General features: G+C 52.7%; 2 protein-coding genes across 2 annotated transcripts; both read right to left on the bottom strand.

The window, feature by feature from the left end:
• Positions 1–391: 391 nt before the first annotated feature.
• LOC100770103 (forkhead box protein L1) lies at positions 392–5,360 on the bottom strand. The gene is made up of 2 exons (XM_027410713.2): positions 5,238–5,360; positions 392–3,386 (listed from the first exon to the last, which is right to left on the bottom strand). Exon 2 carries the CDS (start codon positions 3,240–3,242, stop codon positions 2,232–2,234), a length of 1,011 nt encoding a protein of 336 aa, XP_027266514.1. The 5' UTR covers positions 3,243–3,386; positions 5,238–5,360; the 3' UTR covers positions 392–2,231.
• Positions 5,361–12,666: 7,306 nt separating this feature from the next.
• LOC113835145 (forkhead box protein C2) lies at positions 12,667–14,151 on the bottom strand. The gene has a single exon (XM_027410807.2). It carries the CDS (start codon positions 14,149–14,151, stop codon positions 12,667–12,669), a length of 1,485 nt encoding a protein of 494 aa, XP_027266608.1.
• Between the last annotated feature and the right edge of the window lie 217 nt (positions 14,152–14,368).

The raw sequence follows: 14,368 nt of genomic DNA, 5'->3' as shown, positions 1-14,368 counted from the left end.
CGTCTGTCCCTTAAAAACTATGTTCTTACAAATGCTTTTTGAATTATAACCTTAAAATACCACCTTCTAAGAACAGCAGTATTAAATCAGTTGTTTCCCCAAAAGTCGGTTGTCACAAATCAACAAACACACCCGAGACAGCATGTCAAACACAAGAACGAAAAGAAAAACTAAAAGCACCCAGTGCAGCAGAATCCCCCTCTCTTTTTGCTATTCAATCCCCTCCAGGGCTCAGTGGAGTTTCTGGTCCCTCCCCTGCAGCTTGTCTTCACCCTCGGAAGCCAAGGCTGCCAAAGATGCTGACCGGGTTCCCGGATATAATCCCGCTCTCTCCTTCCTACTACACTGTTTGTTTATGTCCCCGTAATCCACTGAACCAGTCAGTGAGAGGTTAATGAAAAAACAACCTTTATTCAGACGCTGGGCACATGGGAAACATCCAATGGCAGCCTGCCTGCTGCATTCTAGTCGGTCACAGCCACCTGGATCCATGATGGGGTCTCAGCAAAGTCCTTCAAATACAGCCACTGTACACCCTCCTCCCCATCTGCCCACAGACCTGGTGGGGCCTGGGTTGGGCAGAAAGACTGAACTGCAAAGATCTGACTGACTCTTGACAACCAGAGTCTGCCCAAAATGCTTTTCCCACCACTGACCAGCAGGGGACTTGAGAGTTCTTAAAGATTTTTGCACAAGTCCGGGGAAGTGGTTGGTTGGTTGATTTTTGTTAGTCGGTGTGGGACAGGTCTAACTCTGTAGCACAGGGTAGCCTTAATCTCACAGCAATCCTCCTGCCTCAGCCTCGAAAGCACTAGAATTACAGATGTGACGTGGCACACCTTGGTTGTTGTGAGACTTCACTCTGGGCCTATGCCCAAGAATTCTTCCTTTTTTGTTCCCTTCCTACCCTAAATAAAAGACAGTTAGCTCTTTAGTTCCTCAGGAAGTCAAATTTCAGAACCCGTCACAAAGCTAAAACACAAGCACCACAAAGGTCTGCCTGTTGCCCCCCCCCCAAGCTGGAAGTTGGACTGAACTGTAACCAACTCAGCTGTCTTAGTCAGATGGTGGTTGGTGACCACCCCCATACTCTCTGGTCACTTCTTTGGTGACCCTCTGGTCACCCCTATATGTTTATCTAATGTCAGGATCCAGCTACTCCTGGAGGGAACACTGACTTGGGGTACCACAGGCTGAGTCTGAAGAATCCCTATCAAGCCTAGTGCCTGTGCCATGCAGAGGCATTTTTGTCTCAGGTGGGAGTATGCTTGTTCCCCCAGCCTTTCTGATTATAGGGTGTCCTTTACTATGTGATTCTGGAAAATGTGTGTGTGCGGGGAGGGGGGAAAACAGGACGCACTTAGATCTTGAAAAACTACAGAAATAAAAATTCTGCCCTTGAGGTGTATTCACTCCACACATACCCTCGGGGTCCCCTGAAATCCTTTGATCCCTTAAAAAGAAAAGCAGAAGCTAACGGAGGGCTACACTGCTGCAGAATGCACTGAGGCACCATCTTAAGCCGTAATTATGTGGTACCTTGAAAGAAGCCGCTAGCCAAGTAAGAGGAGCCTGGTTTATAAACCAAGGATAAATGCCCTTTTACTGTAAAAGAAGGTTTATCTATTCATACTGAGTGTTGCTGCTCTGCCTCTGGTTTCTCTTAGCCTTAGTTGTAAATGATAGCCAGGCCTACATCTCTTCCAGACCCCGAAGAACACGGATCATCCCCAGCACCCTGGATGCAAACTCCAATCATCCAAAAGAGGTCACAGCCAAGGCCTGGGGCACATGGAGTCCTCTGAGTCCAGTAGAGTTTCCGTGTAGAAATGTTTGCTATGTTTGTAAGTCCTGCCCTCGGGGTCATCAGGAGACTCGGGTCCTAGGGAGGACCTGTGGTGGTCAAGGAAGGTCAGGCCATTGTACAACGCCAACGTCCCAATGTGCTTCTGCCGGTGAAGGATTGTGAGAGCTGAGTGTGAGGTGATCACGTCCACGTCCTGGACAAATCTTTTAAATCTGCGAAGATACCCGAGGCTGGTTAAGTCATCTTCAGAGAAGGCAGCTCGACCAATGCACCGAGTTTGGTGCGCGTAGGTACGCTGCTCCAAACCCACAGTCGCCAGGGCAGAGACCAAGGTGACTTTTTCACCCACAGGCAAGCTGTAGCCGAGGCCTTTGCTCACTGGAGGTGGGGGCTCGCGGGGAGGGGAAGCAGCTGTTGATCCGCCTTATTGGAAGCGAAGCACAGCGGCCTCGGGGACCTGCAAAGGGAAATAGGAAAGGAAGGGGATTCCCAGCTGGGAAAAGCCGCCCTGGACATGCGGGTCGAACACCAGCGAAGCGTTGAAGGGAGGTGGCAGGCCGGAGGAGGAGGCCAGCAGCGAAGCACCCAGAAAGCCCGGCACAGGCTTAGGGACCCCCGAGGCCTCCGCCCCTGAGGCTGGCTTTGGCCTCCCGGCCAAGATGCTGTCGATGCTGAAACTCTTAGACTTGGAACCCTTGGGGGAGCCGCTGGGTGAAGGGCGCAGAGGGGACCCCGGGCGGTGCACCGTGCGCTCCGGTTGGCCGCTTGCCACTGCCCCGGCACCGTGGACTGTTCGGTCCGCGTCCCGGTCCCAGGGCTCAGGGCTGGACCAGGGAAGGAGAGCGGGCCGCGCAGTGCCTCCAGTCAGGGACTGAGCATAATCTGGCGCGCGCGGTGGACGTGCAGTGGCCAGGCCCGGGCACCCTGCATTGCAGCCCACCTCGGGCTCCGGTGGCTCCGCCCGGTTGCGCTTCGCCTCCGGGGAACCCGCGGCGGGCTTGGGCTTCCTTTTCCTGCGGCGGTAGTTGCCGTTCTCGAACATGTCCAGGCATCGAGGGTCCAGCGTCCAGTAGCTGCCCTTGCCAGGCCGTCCCTTCTCACGCGGCACCTTCACGAAGCACTCGTTGAGCGACAGGTTGTGGCGGATGCTGTTCTGCCAACCCTGGCGGTTGTCGTGGTAGAAGGGGAAACGGTCCATGATGAACTGGTAGATGCCATTCAATGTGACCCTCTGCTCCGGCGCGTCTTGGATCGCCATGGCGATGAGCGCAATGTAGCTGTAGGGCGGCTTCTGCGGGGGCTCGGCACGGCCAGGGCCCGCCAGCGCGGCGGCAGGGGTGAAGGCCAGGGGCAGCCCGGGCCTCTCGGGGCTGTACACATACAGCAGAGGCGAGGCTGCCAGAGCGGCCAGCGGGGGACTGAAGAGGTGGCTCATGGCGACAGCAGACTCTGTGCTCCGCTGCCCAGGCAGCCTAGGGACTTCGCCCCGCGCCAGGGCCCTCCCGGGGAGCCCTTCGTGCGTCTGCCCTGCGATCTGCCGCTCTCTCCAGCCACTGCGCGCTCTGTCCCTTCTTCATGGCTTTAAAAATGTTAAATAATTGTTGTAAGTTTGCTATTATGTGTTGACTTAGCGCTGGAAAATAAATTGTCTATGATAAACAGTCCTTGTGTTCTCAGCCCACCCACATTAATTAAAATTTCATTGCTGAAAATCTCCCAGCTCTTCCCTCCACGTGTCCTTTTGATACCAGCCAATCGGTTTCGGGGCTATTCCTCATTTGTTTATAGAATTAGTCTGTTGATAAGTCCGCCCACCCAAGTTGAATCAAGCTGTGTTTATTTGGAAAAATTTCCGGGCACCCAATATATAAACGCACTGATCTGATGTTTGAAATACCACGTCCACCCCTTGACGCTGTAAGCACACAGTCAGAGAGGCAGGATGTGGAGGGACGGGTGGCTCTGCCGAGCTGGGTCTGCCAGGCCAGGAAGGAGGGATGGAGATGGGGGGGGGAGCAATGGGATATATTTTAAGGCTAGTCTGGGGGATTCTTCCACAAAAGATCTTTTATTTCCCCTAAGCTTAATAGGCAATGTAAAGATAGCACCCTACTCTGCATTTGGGGAGCTGGAAAGACACTAGACACACCTCGTGGAGATGAGCACTCTCTAGGGAACTATTGCCCAGAGGCACATAACAAAGCCCCAGGAGACTCAGGAGAAAGGAGTGGACCCCAGGAGCCAGCCTTTTTGCAAGGGTGGATAGCAGAAAGCTCTGGAAAGCTGTAAGTGAAAAGAGCACCTGGTCCCTAGCTAGATCCATTAAAGATTGCAAAACAACCCCCCTTGGAAAGTGGGGGGGGGGGGTCTTTCTGGTCTAGCTAAGGTTGCTAGCAAGGCAAACCATAAAGGGGGGTGGCAGCTGGCGGGGAGCTGGTGTTCGTGAATGTGGGTCTTTAGCTCCATACTCTGTGCCTTCCTGTTTATAACAAGGAGGGGGGTTACAACAGCTTTACAAGTGTGCACAGCTGGCTGGTGATTACATTAAGCATTTGTGAAGCCTGCATGCTAGTCCCACCCACCCACCCAGGGGTGTAAGCATCCCCCACCCCGGCTCATTTTACTTTTAGCCACGTCAAACTTTGAATCCAAACTCTTGAATGATGCTCATTCCAAAGGGGGCAACTTCCCAGTTGGCTCCCCTCCAGTGGGGTAGGGACTCAGGTTAGTCTCTATTCACGATGTCTGCCCGGGACTGTTCTTTGAAAGGATGTGGAAACAGTGTGAAGAACTTCGTTAGTAGCTGTCTCCTGAATAATTTGCCAAAAAAGAAGGGAGCGTTTGGAGGTGCAAGTGGGTAAAGAAATAGCCTTCTGCCACCCATTGGAGGCGGAGACACACTGAGCACCAATTAGGGTACCAGGTTTGGCTGGTACTCTCTGAACATGGAGAAGTGGGGTGATGATCGCCCCAGTCGCAATTGCGGAATCTAGAATATAGCGTTCCGGTTTATGATGTCTTAGCATCCTACCACCACAGAGAAGCGAGTAAGGAAATGGAAATTGGAAGTTTTACCCCTGGCTTGGAAGAAAACCAACAACAAAAACCAAACCAAACAAACACCTCCATTTTGGTGAAAGGTGGGCCCGAGGGAGTGTACAACTAGCCCTTGCCCACTCCATCTCCCTCTGGGACTGCAGCATTTCTAATCTGCAGCTCTGACTAATGGCCTAGGTGCAGGGATGAGGGCGGGGGTCGGAGTGTGTTTCTCCCAGAGCCCTGGCTTTCACCAGAATACCCTTTTTAATTCTAGGTTGAAATGTCAGTGAGCAACTTCACCTTTGCCACCCGGGTCCCTCGACTCTGAGCTCCCTTAACAGACCCAGACCCATAGTTAAGCCAGTGTCACCCAGCAATTCCCTCCCCTCACCTCTGAAACCCTCGCCAATCCCAGAGCTCTCCAGGACCCCAAATCCAGCACGCACCCACGACCCTCCCGATAGGCGCGACCCTCTGAGCTGTCCCGGCGAGTCTTCTGAACCCTAAGGCGAATCTGAGCTTGAATTCCAACAATAATAAACACCGCCCACTTTAGGCGTGGGCTAGTCGCTGGCGGAGTCACGCCCGGCAGGTGGGCGGGGCACGGCTAGGAAAGGGGAAAAGTTTAGAAACCTCCAGCAGAATTGCACCAGCAGTTTGGAGGCTCGGGGCCCGCAGTTGGCAGTGTCTACAGGAGGCTGGAGCCAGTGCACCCGGCCCGCCACGGGCGCGGTGTGCAGCCTGGGCTCCCAGGTGACACTCGCAGCCTTAGCCCGGGAGAGCCTGCTATGGGAGGACCCTCTCTCGGGGGCATTCTGGTCTTTCCGGGGACTGTGGCGCAAAGGCCAGGAGTCTGCTAGCCTAGGAGCGGATGCGCCCTCGTGCGGAAGCTCAGTCCTCTGAAGACCGACCTGGCCCGGTGGCGGAGCCTGGGAGCAGTGGGTGTCACAGAAAAGAGGGATTTCAACCAGGTTCCTTAAGTGTTCAAATCCCGGAAAACAACAACAAAAACAACAACCTCGTATGCATTGGCAGTCAGTTGGAGACAGCCACCTCCCTCCCAGGAGAGCCCGTGGTCCTCCAGACGCCTGGGAGCAGAATGGACAGTGGTTTCTGCGTGGGATGAGGACTGACAGCCATATTCCCAGTGCTGGGACAAAGCGGATGTGCGCTCCTTCGGGAGGTTATGCGGAGGAGACAGGCCTCCCAAAAAGCCAGCACCGGGAAGAATGAGAGTCAGGATTCTCTCCCACCACTCCCAGGCACACTCAGAACCAAGTAGGCCTTCAGAAGAAGGACTTTCTGTGTTTTTCTCCAATCATCTGCAGTTCTTTCCCATTCGGACGACAGACAGTAGTATAAGTAGCCTTGGGCCTCTGATCTCACCTAGTGCAATGTATTTAGGTGGGAACTCAGACAACTTAAAACTGCTGTGGACGCAGACTGTGGACTGGCCTGCCTTTAACCCCAGCACTCTGGAGGCAGAGGCAGGAGAATCTCTGTGAGTTCGAGGCCAGCCTGGTTTACAGAGCTACTGCCAGGACAGCCAGGGCTACAACAGAGAAACCCTGCCTCAAAAGAAACCACTGTGGATAAAGAAAGGGAACTGAGCACCATTGCCTGCTGTGTGAAGTGTTTGCATTAAGTCATTTGACCTCCACAGCAACTCTAAGAAGTAGTAGGTAACATGTTATCCCAACTATTCAGGAGGCTGAAGTAGGAGGAGCCCAGATTCAAGGTCTGTCTGCATTGCACAGTGGGTTCAAAGCAAGTTGGGCAACTTAGTGAGACCAAGTCCCAAAATACAAAACACAAAATACAAAAAAAAAAAAAAGTAAATTAGGGATAGGGGTATCACTCAGTTGGTAGAACACTTGCTTAGCATTCAGGAAGCCCACATAAATCAGGCATGATGGCCTATGCCAGTAATCCCAGCACCTAAGGGGTATAAGTGGAAGGATCAGAAGTTCAAAGTCATCCTCAGCTACATGTTGAGTTGGAGGTCAGCCTGGGCTACATGAGATCCTGTCTGAAAAGGAGGCTGGAGAGATGGTTTAGCAGTTAAGAACACTTACTATTCTTCTGAAGGAGGTCCCAAGCTTGGTTCTCAGCACCCACATAAGGTAGATGACAACTGCTTTTTAACTCCAGCTCCAGGGGCAGAATAATTAAATAATAAATAATAAAATATTCTTAAGTAAAGTGGTTTGTATGGACAGTGATGTGACACTTGCCCAGCATGTGTGAAATCCAGAATTTAGTTCCCAGTAGTACACACACAAACACACACACAAAAAAAATTAAAAACATTTGTTATTTCCATTTTCAGACCAAGAAACTGAAGCCCACTAAATTAACTTGTCTCTGTTCTCCCATGGAGACCTGTCCAAAGATAGGGACACAACCATATTACAACTGCCACCCCGTATATGGCACTCAGGACACCTATGGAAAGAACTTCCTTCTCAAGCCATTGCAGCAGCAGTAAAAGACAAGCCTGAAGGATCCACCCATTCTGCAGAGCATGAAACTGAGGCTAAGCGACAGAGGGAGCACTCCCCAGCTACTGCCACTTGGGCAACCGGCAGAATGGGAATCAGAAGCCACAGGTTGTCCTCAAAGGTGGATTCAGAGGAGCTGGGGCATTGGTGGTGCATGCCTTTAGTTCCAGCACTTGGGAGGCAGAGGCAGGCCAATCTCTCTGAGTTCGAGACCAGCCTGGTCTACAAGAGCTAGTTTCTGGACAGTCTCCAAAGCCACAGATAAACCCTGTCTCGAAAAACAAAAACAAACAAACAAACAAACAAACAAAACAAAACAAAAAGGTGGATTTGGTGGGGCCTGAATGCTTAGATGTCCTCAGGAAATGGAGGAATGTTTGGAGAAGTGTGCAGTCCCAGTGTTGGGAGCCTCAGGGTATCCCTGAATCCTTACATACAAACCCAGAAGGCTTTGTTTCCCCTCCCCTCCCCCTGTGAAAAGAGCCAAGTAGAGTCTGCCCCTGTTTCCCCTAGGGGGTGTAGATAGGGGTAGGGCCTGAAGAAAAGGGCCTGATCAGCTGATGCAGCGCAGTGTTTTCCAAATGACATACTTATTTATAGAGCACCTTGTTCCCAGAAAGGACGGGAAGACTCCCAAGGAGGCCCTAAGGGCACGTCCACTACCCCACTCAAAGTCATCCAAATAGGCAAGATTCATAGCAGAATCCCTTCTGAGAGAGCTCTCGATACCACTACCATTAAAACTCTATTTCACAGTCCTAAGAAGTATCACCTAAGAGTCTGGCCTCAAAGCTTAAGGGAATGGGATGACATTGAAACTATTCATAGGGCCTGGAATGGTGCTGGGACTTCAACTGCAGAGTCCCTAGGAGTCAGGCCTGGACGGCCACAGCTATTTAATCACAGCTATTTAATGGCCATCCAGGCTTCTCACCCAGTGGCCAGAGATCGAGATCCAAAAACACAAAGCAGAACAGGCATGGTTGAACAGAATTCAATGGCAGAACTCCATAGCAGAACAGGGCAGGTTGAAACCTCCCACTACCCAGCTCTCTTAGTCACCTAGGAAGTCTGTACCTTTGTCACTGCCTCTCCTTCCACCTTAGCTCTCTGCACATACTCAGGGACCCAGGATGCATCCCCACATTTGGACACTTAGAAAGTCAACAGTACTCTAAGGGACAGGCTCCATCGTCAAACAATAACTATGGCACATGTTTATCTGCTGTCATCCCTGTAGAGCAGGGATGTTTGAAAGAAAGAAGCTGATGCACCTTCCCAGGTCTTGTCCCCATTGAGGCTGGTGGCTGCCCACCTCCTAAATGCCCTTTCTTACATGCTTGTGTCAAAAAAGCAAACATTTCAAACGCCTTGGCACTGGAAGGCAAGCAAGAAAGGCAGGCAGGGAATGCTTCTCAAAGTTTGGGAAAGCATTCCAAATATTCTGAGCTGGACGGCTGGGGGGGGCACAGTTGGTGCCACTCTGCCGCTCTGTCCCAGCCTGTGCCTCTACCTGAATCAGAAATCAGACTTTAGATGGCTCTATCCCTAGCTGAGTCACCCACTGACCCATCTTCAGGTCACAGCTGGGGGAGGGGCCGTGAGGCAGTTTGGAGGGAGCCCTGAAGACTGTGTGAGTCTTGAGGCAACTTCCTCGTGTCTTTATTCACACTTACCTGTTCTGATTTACAACAAAGTCAGAGATCCTGCCCCACCTTTGAATTTGGGAGTGGGGACAAGGATGAAGAAGACACTAGTCAACAGACTTCATTTGGCAGAGTGCTGAAAACGTGTTTTTCTACAATGCGCAGTTCACCAGCCTTTCCCAGAGCCCAGAAAGTGGAGCTGTAGGGGAGAGGACCCTGAAGGGTATGAGGCAAGCACCAGTATTCCCTAGAGCCTTCATTTTCTTCTCCTTCTAACTTTTGATCTTCATTTAGTTCAGTAAGAAAGAGGTAAGAGTGGTAAATCGGTCTCTCTTGGGATCCCAGGTGACAGTGGTTCATGCCTTGAGATGTAGAAGTCGGAATTCCCAGTTGTATACATTCTGGACCACAATCACTGTCACTTTTTTCATCTGCTGTGACAGGCCACCTGAGCCAGGCAGTGAGGGCTACTGCTGCAGATCCAAACTGGTTTGGGGAGAGGTTTGAGCAGGGACAAGGCTGGGAGGCACTTCCTGAAAACTGCTGTTGTGGTGGCATAATTTCAGCCTAAGAAGACAATGGAAGTACGGTGCTCCCTCCAGCCACAGTGTTTGAGTTGGGTGTGTGAGGCATGGAGGGCTCTCTACAGACCCGAATCTGCCAAAACTGAGCGGATGGTTTATCAGTGCATTTGGTTAAGGCCAGCTGGTACTTGGGGTAAACCCACAGGAACGTCTTTCCCACAGTGTTGCAGGGCTTGTTTCGTCTTTATCTGTCCTATCTTTGCGATCTGCCCAGCCGCATTGTCTTCTTGAGTCTTGGTTATCGGACAAGTATGTGTTTGGATGGAAAGACAGAATTACCCTGGCAGAGAGCTGGACTACCTGGGGCAGGCACTCCAGGTCTTCCATCTTAGAACTGGAATGTCCGGAGCTTGTCAGGGACAGAGCGGCCTAAGGAAGACCAGTGTATGGGTAGTGAATCAAAGACAATCTATGTCCCCGTAGAAGTCTTAATGCAAGGAATATCCAGTTCTCAGAGTGACTGTTAAGACCCTAATATTGTAGCCTGACCTTGCCTCCTTGCTGCTGGCAACATTGGTGGGGGCTACTTCCTGGTTTATCTGAAGAGTGGTGATAAGCCCCTATTCCTAAGGAGCTGGCTGTAGCTGCCAAAGACTAGGTTGAGCAAAGCTGTGAATAAGTGAGCCTAAGAATTAGAAATCCAACCTTCTGACACTTATCCTTCTTCTTTTGACTGCCCTGAGGAAGCGACACCCTAGACCAACATTTCCCGGGGCCCCATTTTCCACACTGCTGCTCCAGGAGGCCTGGAAAAAGCCCGAAACACAAGTTGGCTGCTTATGTTCTAAGAAAAGGCCGGCTCCGGGGGCTTTTCTCTAGCTACCTACACCAAAAGGGTTATCTTTAAGAATTGCCCCAACCCCCAACCAACTCCTTTCTTTCCCTGGGTCAGTCACAAGGCACCGGGAGTTCCAAATCTTAAGATGAGGGCAAGCTTTCAGGGAGGCCCCTAAAACATCTGGGAAAGGAGAGAGCCAGCTGGCTAGGAAGCAGCTCGCTTCTCCTGGGGCAAGTGGTTTGAAGAGAGCGCTGCAAAATGAAACCAGTGTTAGGAGGCACCAGAGATCTCCAGTGCTCTTCCTAAGCTGCTTTGGCTCAGGAACCAAGGCATACCTGCCCCCCCCCCCAAGTCAAGCCCTCAGTTTCCCCACTTTATGAAAGGTAATGAAGCATGGGCCACCTTCTGGTGTTGCAGATTGAAAGCTTGTCTTACACATATGGGGAGAATTATCAGGATTCAAACTTCCCCTAATTCTATTTCAAAATAGCATAAATATAAAACTTGCAGTTTTAGCAGTAACATAATACACATATTACAGTGGCCACCACTGAGCCAAGCAAATGACCTTCTGTAAAGTCCCCCTTGGCCAACATGTTCTGTTCAGGAAGACCTTCCTTCCATAGGCACAGTACAGGTTACCAACTGGGACAGGAATTCGTGATGCTGAACGAATAGCATAAGCTCTATAATGAAGTTGTACCTTTCAGCCAGCAGAAAGATAAGAAAGACATCCCCTCCCCCACAGGGTGAATCCAAGGTTTGTCCCTATCAAAAAAAAAAACGAAAAAGAAAAAGAAAAGAAAAGAAAATCAGAAAGAAAAATAAGCTCCTTGTTCTTTAGCATGCTGAAAACCAGATCTATTTTAACGCTAAAATATTGAGTATTAAGGGGCCTTTTCACCACAGGGGGTTAAATATTAGAAGCCCACATTGAGAAATAAATCAGACCGAAATCACTTCTAATCTGATTCTCAAAGCCACTCATTAAATATAAGACATCCATTCTCTCTGCCTCTTACTGGTTCCGTTCAAACACTAACGGGGGCAACAAGTCTGCATCTAAGGAAAGGAAATGGAGGGAGCACAGGACTCACCCGGGCTCTGGCTCAGCTGAGGTGGGCAAGCTGTGACCGTTTGTCCGTTCTCTGTTTCTCCCTTAAACAGGGGACAGCTGGACACTAAGATGGAGTGACACCATTTTGTTTTGACAATTGGCAAGAGTTTTCGGCATCCCGAAAAGCTTTTCCTTCAGAGGCCAGCTAGTTGCCCTCAGGCAATTCTGTCCATGTGTGTGAGGGGGAGGACAGTTTCGCAGGCTGCCTTGAGAGAAAAATCCCAGGGTGGGATAGATTCTTCAAGTCAAGAGCCCTCTCTAATACTAAATGAGAGCTCCATTGTCCCATGACACGTACATGCATCCATGTATCAGGCCACCTGCACCATAAAAATAATCACAAGTGGGTTTACTACAACTTATTTTTTTTTAATTCAAGAACACAAAGACACTGTCCGAACTTTGGGCAGAAAAACAACATGGGTTTATTTTAAGGTAAATACAACATTGAGACCACATAAGACAAACACAAATGAAGTTAAAATCTTAAGTCTTTCTGTGTCTTTTAGGAATACCCCAGATGGCATCTACTGTACAAAGCCATCATATTCCTTAATTAAAAGTATCAGATATTTGACTTCGTTATCCACCACCAACAAAAAAATAAATAAATTATTTTCTTGTTTTGTAAAAGACCTGTAGTTGGGAAAAAGAATTCTACTTTATCATAGTACTGTGGGGAGAAAATCCCACATAGGTTTCTTGAATTCAATTTGGCAGAAACGGTTGGGCAAGATGAAGCCTTATCCAGTGGACACAACTTTAAATATTATATTAAAGGCTCTGGGCAACAACAAAATAGCCTGGTTACAAATCCGCACTCGTTTACAGAAGGCACCTTATCGGGAGAGACCTCATGAGCCGGTGAGGAGTCTCCACAGAAAGTCATTAGGGGTCCCTGTGGGGTTTGGTCCATAAAGCTAATCTGTGAAGCCCCAAAGGGAGCAGGCGCAGCATCCGGGTAGGGGAAGGAATTTTTTTAAAAATCGGTATTTCGTTTCGATGGGCTGCGTCCCCGTAGAGGGACTCGCTGGGATCTCAGAAACCGAGTTGCGGATAAGTTACCTGCGAGTTGCGCGGAGCTCTCTGCTCCCGGGTCTGAGAGAGGGGCGCGTTCCGTCGCTTTCTGCGGCTCCGTCAAAGAGGGTCCCATGGGGAGGCGAAGCCGGTGCGGGCAAGGGCTGGCTGCGAGCCTCAGTATTTGGTGCAGTCGTAGGAGTAGGGGGCCGCATGACGGTAGAGGGACGGTGTGGCTCGGTAAGGCAGCTGACAGCTCGCATTGCTCACCTGGGACTCCCCGAGGGTCGAGTTTTCCAGTCCCAGCCGGTGCGAGTTGAACATCTCCCGGACATTGGGGAAAGTTTGCTGTTGGGTGGCGAACGTATGGCCGGGGAGGTGGCTCAGGTCCCCACTATGGTTCAGATACCAGGAGGTGGCCTGGGTGGCGGGCTGTGGAGCGGGCGGGGGCTGCGGGGCGGGCGGCGGCGCCTGCGGGTGGAGGTGGCCGTGATGCTGGTGGTGGTGGCCCGAGGCCCCCAGAGCACCCTCTTGGCCCGCCGCGAGGTTGAGAGCTCCGAGCGGGGAGCCGGGGCCGCTCGGGTGGTCCGACAGAGCCTCGTCCAGCGCGGGCGGAACGCACACGTGCGCGGGTCGCTCGGCCCCGGTGTACAGGCTCATGGCCCGCATGCTGCACTGGTAGCCTGCGGAGCCCGCCGCCTCCAGGCCCTGGGCGCACGGCTGCGCGTAAGCGGCCGGTGGCGCGGCGGCGTAAGGCAGAGCCAGCGGCGGCACTACCAGGCCCGCGCGCGCGGCTGCCGGGCTCAGATCGCCGCCCGGAGGCGACGTGCGCAGCGTCATGATGGTCTCCACGCTGAAGCCTGGCAGCCCGTTGGGCGCTGCGGCGTGGTGCTCAGGCAGCGAGCCGTCTGGGGAGCCAGCGGGAGTAGAGGCTGCGCTGCGGGGACTGGCCTGCAGCGCGCCCTCGGGGCTCAATGTCTCCACCTTGGTGATGACCGGCAGCGCGGGTGACGCCGCCTCGCTCTTGACCACCACTTTCTTCTCGGCCTCCTTGGGCGCGTCCGCTACCGGGGTCCCCGTCGGGGCACCCTTGGCCGCGGCCGGGGGCGGCTCCTTGAGGTGGGCCCGTTCCTCCTTGTCCTTGGGCACGTCCTTCTTCTTGAAGCGCCGGCGTCGCCGTAGAAAGCTGCCATTCTCGAACATGTTGTAGGAGTCCGGGTCGAGCGTCCAGTAGCTGCCCTTGCCCGGCTTCTTGTCGTCGCGCGGCACCTTCACGAAGCACTCATTGAGCGACAGGTTGTGGCGGATGCTGTTCTGCCAGCCCTGCTTGTTCTCGCGGTAGAAGGGGAAGCGGTCCATGATGAACTGGTAGATACCGTTCAGGGTGATCTTCTTCTCGGGGGCGTTCTGGATCGCCATGGTGATGAGCGCGATGTAGCTGTAGGGCGGCTTCACCAGATCCTTGGGCGCCGCGGGCTGGTGGTGGTAGGGCGCGTAGGAGCGGCCCATGCCGGCGCCGTACTGCTCCGGGTGGCCCGAGTAGACGCCCATGGGGCTGGCCATGCCGCCGTAGCTACCCGCTGCCCGGTAGTAGTTTTGCTCACTCAAGTAGGGCACCACTCCCAAGGCGTTGGGGTCCGACACCGAGTAGCGAGCCTGCATGCTGCGTCCCAGACGCCCGGCCGCCGCCTGTGCGCACCGACTGCGGCCCGCGGCAAGCGAGGCCCGGAGCAGGAGAGCAGGAGGGAATGGGGCGGCGCGGGCAGCCCCTTCTCGGGGCAGAGTCGCGGGCCACACGCAGAAGGCGCTGGCTCTCGGGCCGACCGGGAGCGCGTGGGTTCAGCCGACCGGGCGAGCCAGCATCCTGGAGGGCGCGCCC

The sequence above is a fragment of the Cricetulus griseus genome, chromosome 3 (assembly GCF_003668045.3).
Source record: "Cricetulus griseus strain 17A/GY chromosome 3, alternate assembly CriGri-PICRH-1.0, whole genome shotgun sequence".
Taxonomy (NCBI): Eukaryota; Metazoa; Chordata; class Mammalia; order Rodentia; family Cricetidae; genus Cricetulus; species Cricetulus griseus.
The sequence above is the reverse complement of the archived record's forward strand: the minus strand, read 5'-3'. Positions and strand labels throughout refer to the sequence as shown.

What these genes read in the sequence shown, in the direction of transcription:
- LOC100770103 (XM_027410713.2), bottom strand. Translation starts at nt 3,242, where the DNA reads ATGAGCCACCTCTTCAGTCCCCCGCTGGCCGCTCTGGCAGCCTCGCCT.
- LOC113835145 (XM_027410807.2), bottom strand. Translation starts at nt 14,151, where the DNA reads ATGCAGGCTCGCTACTCGGTGTCGGACCCCAACGCCTTGGGAGTGGTG.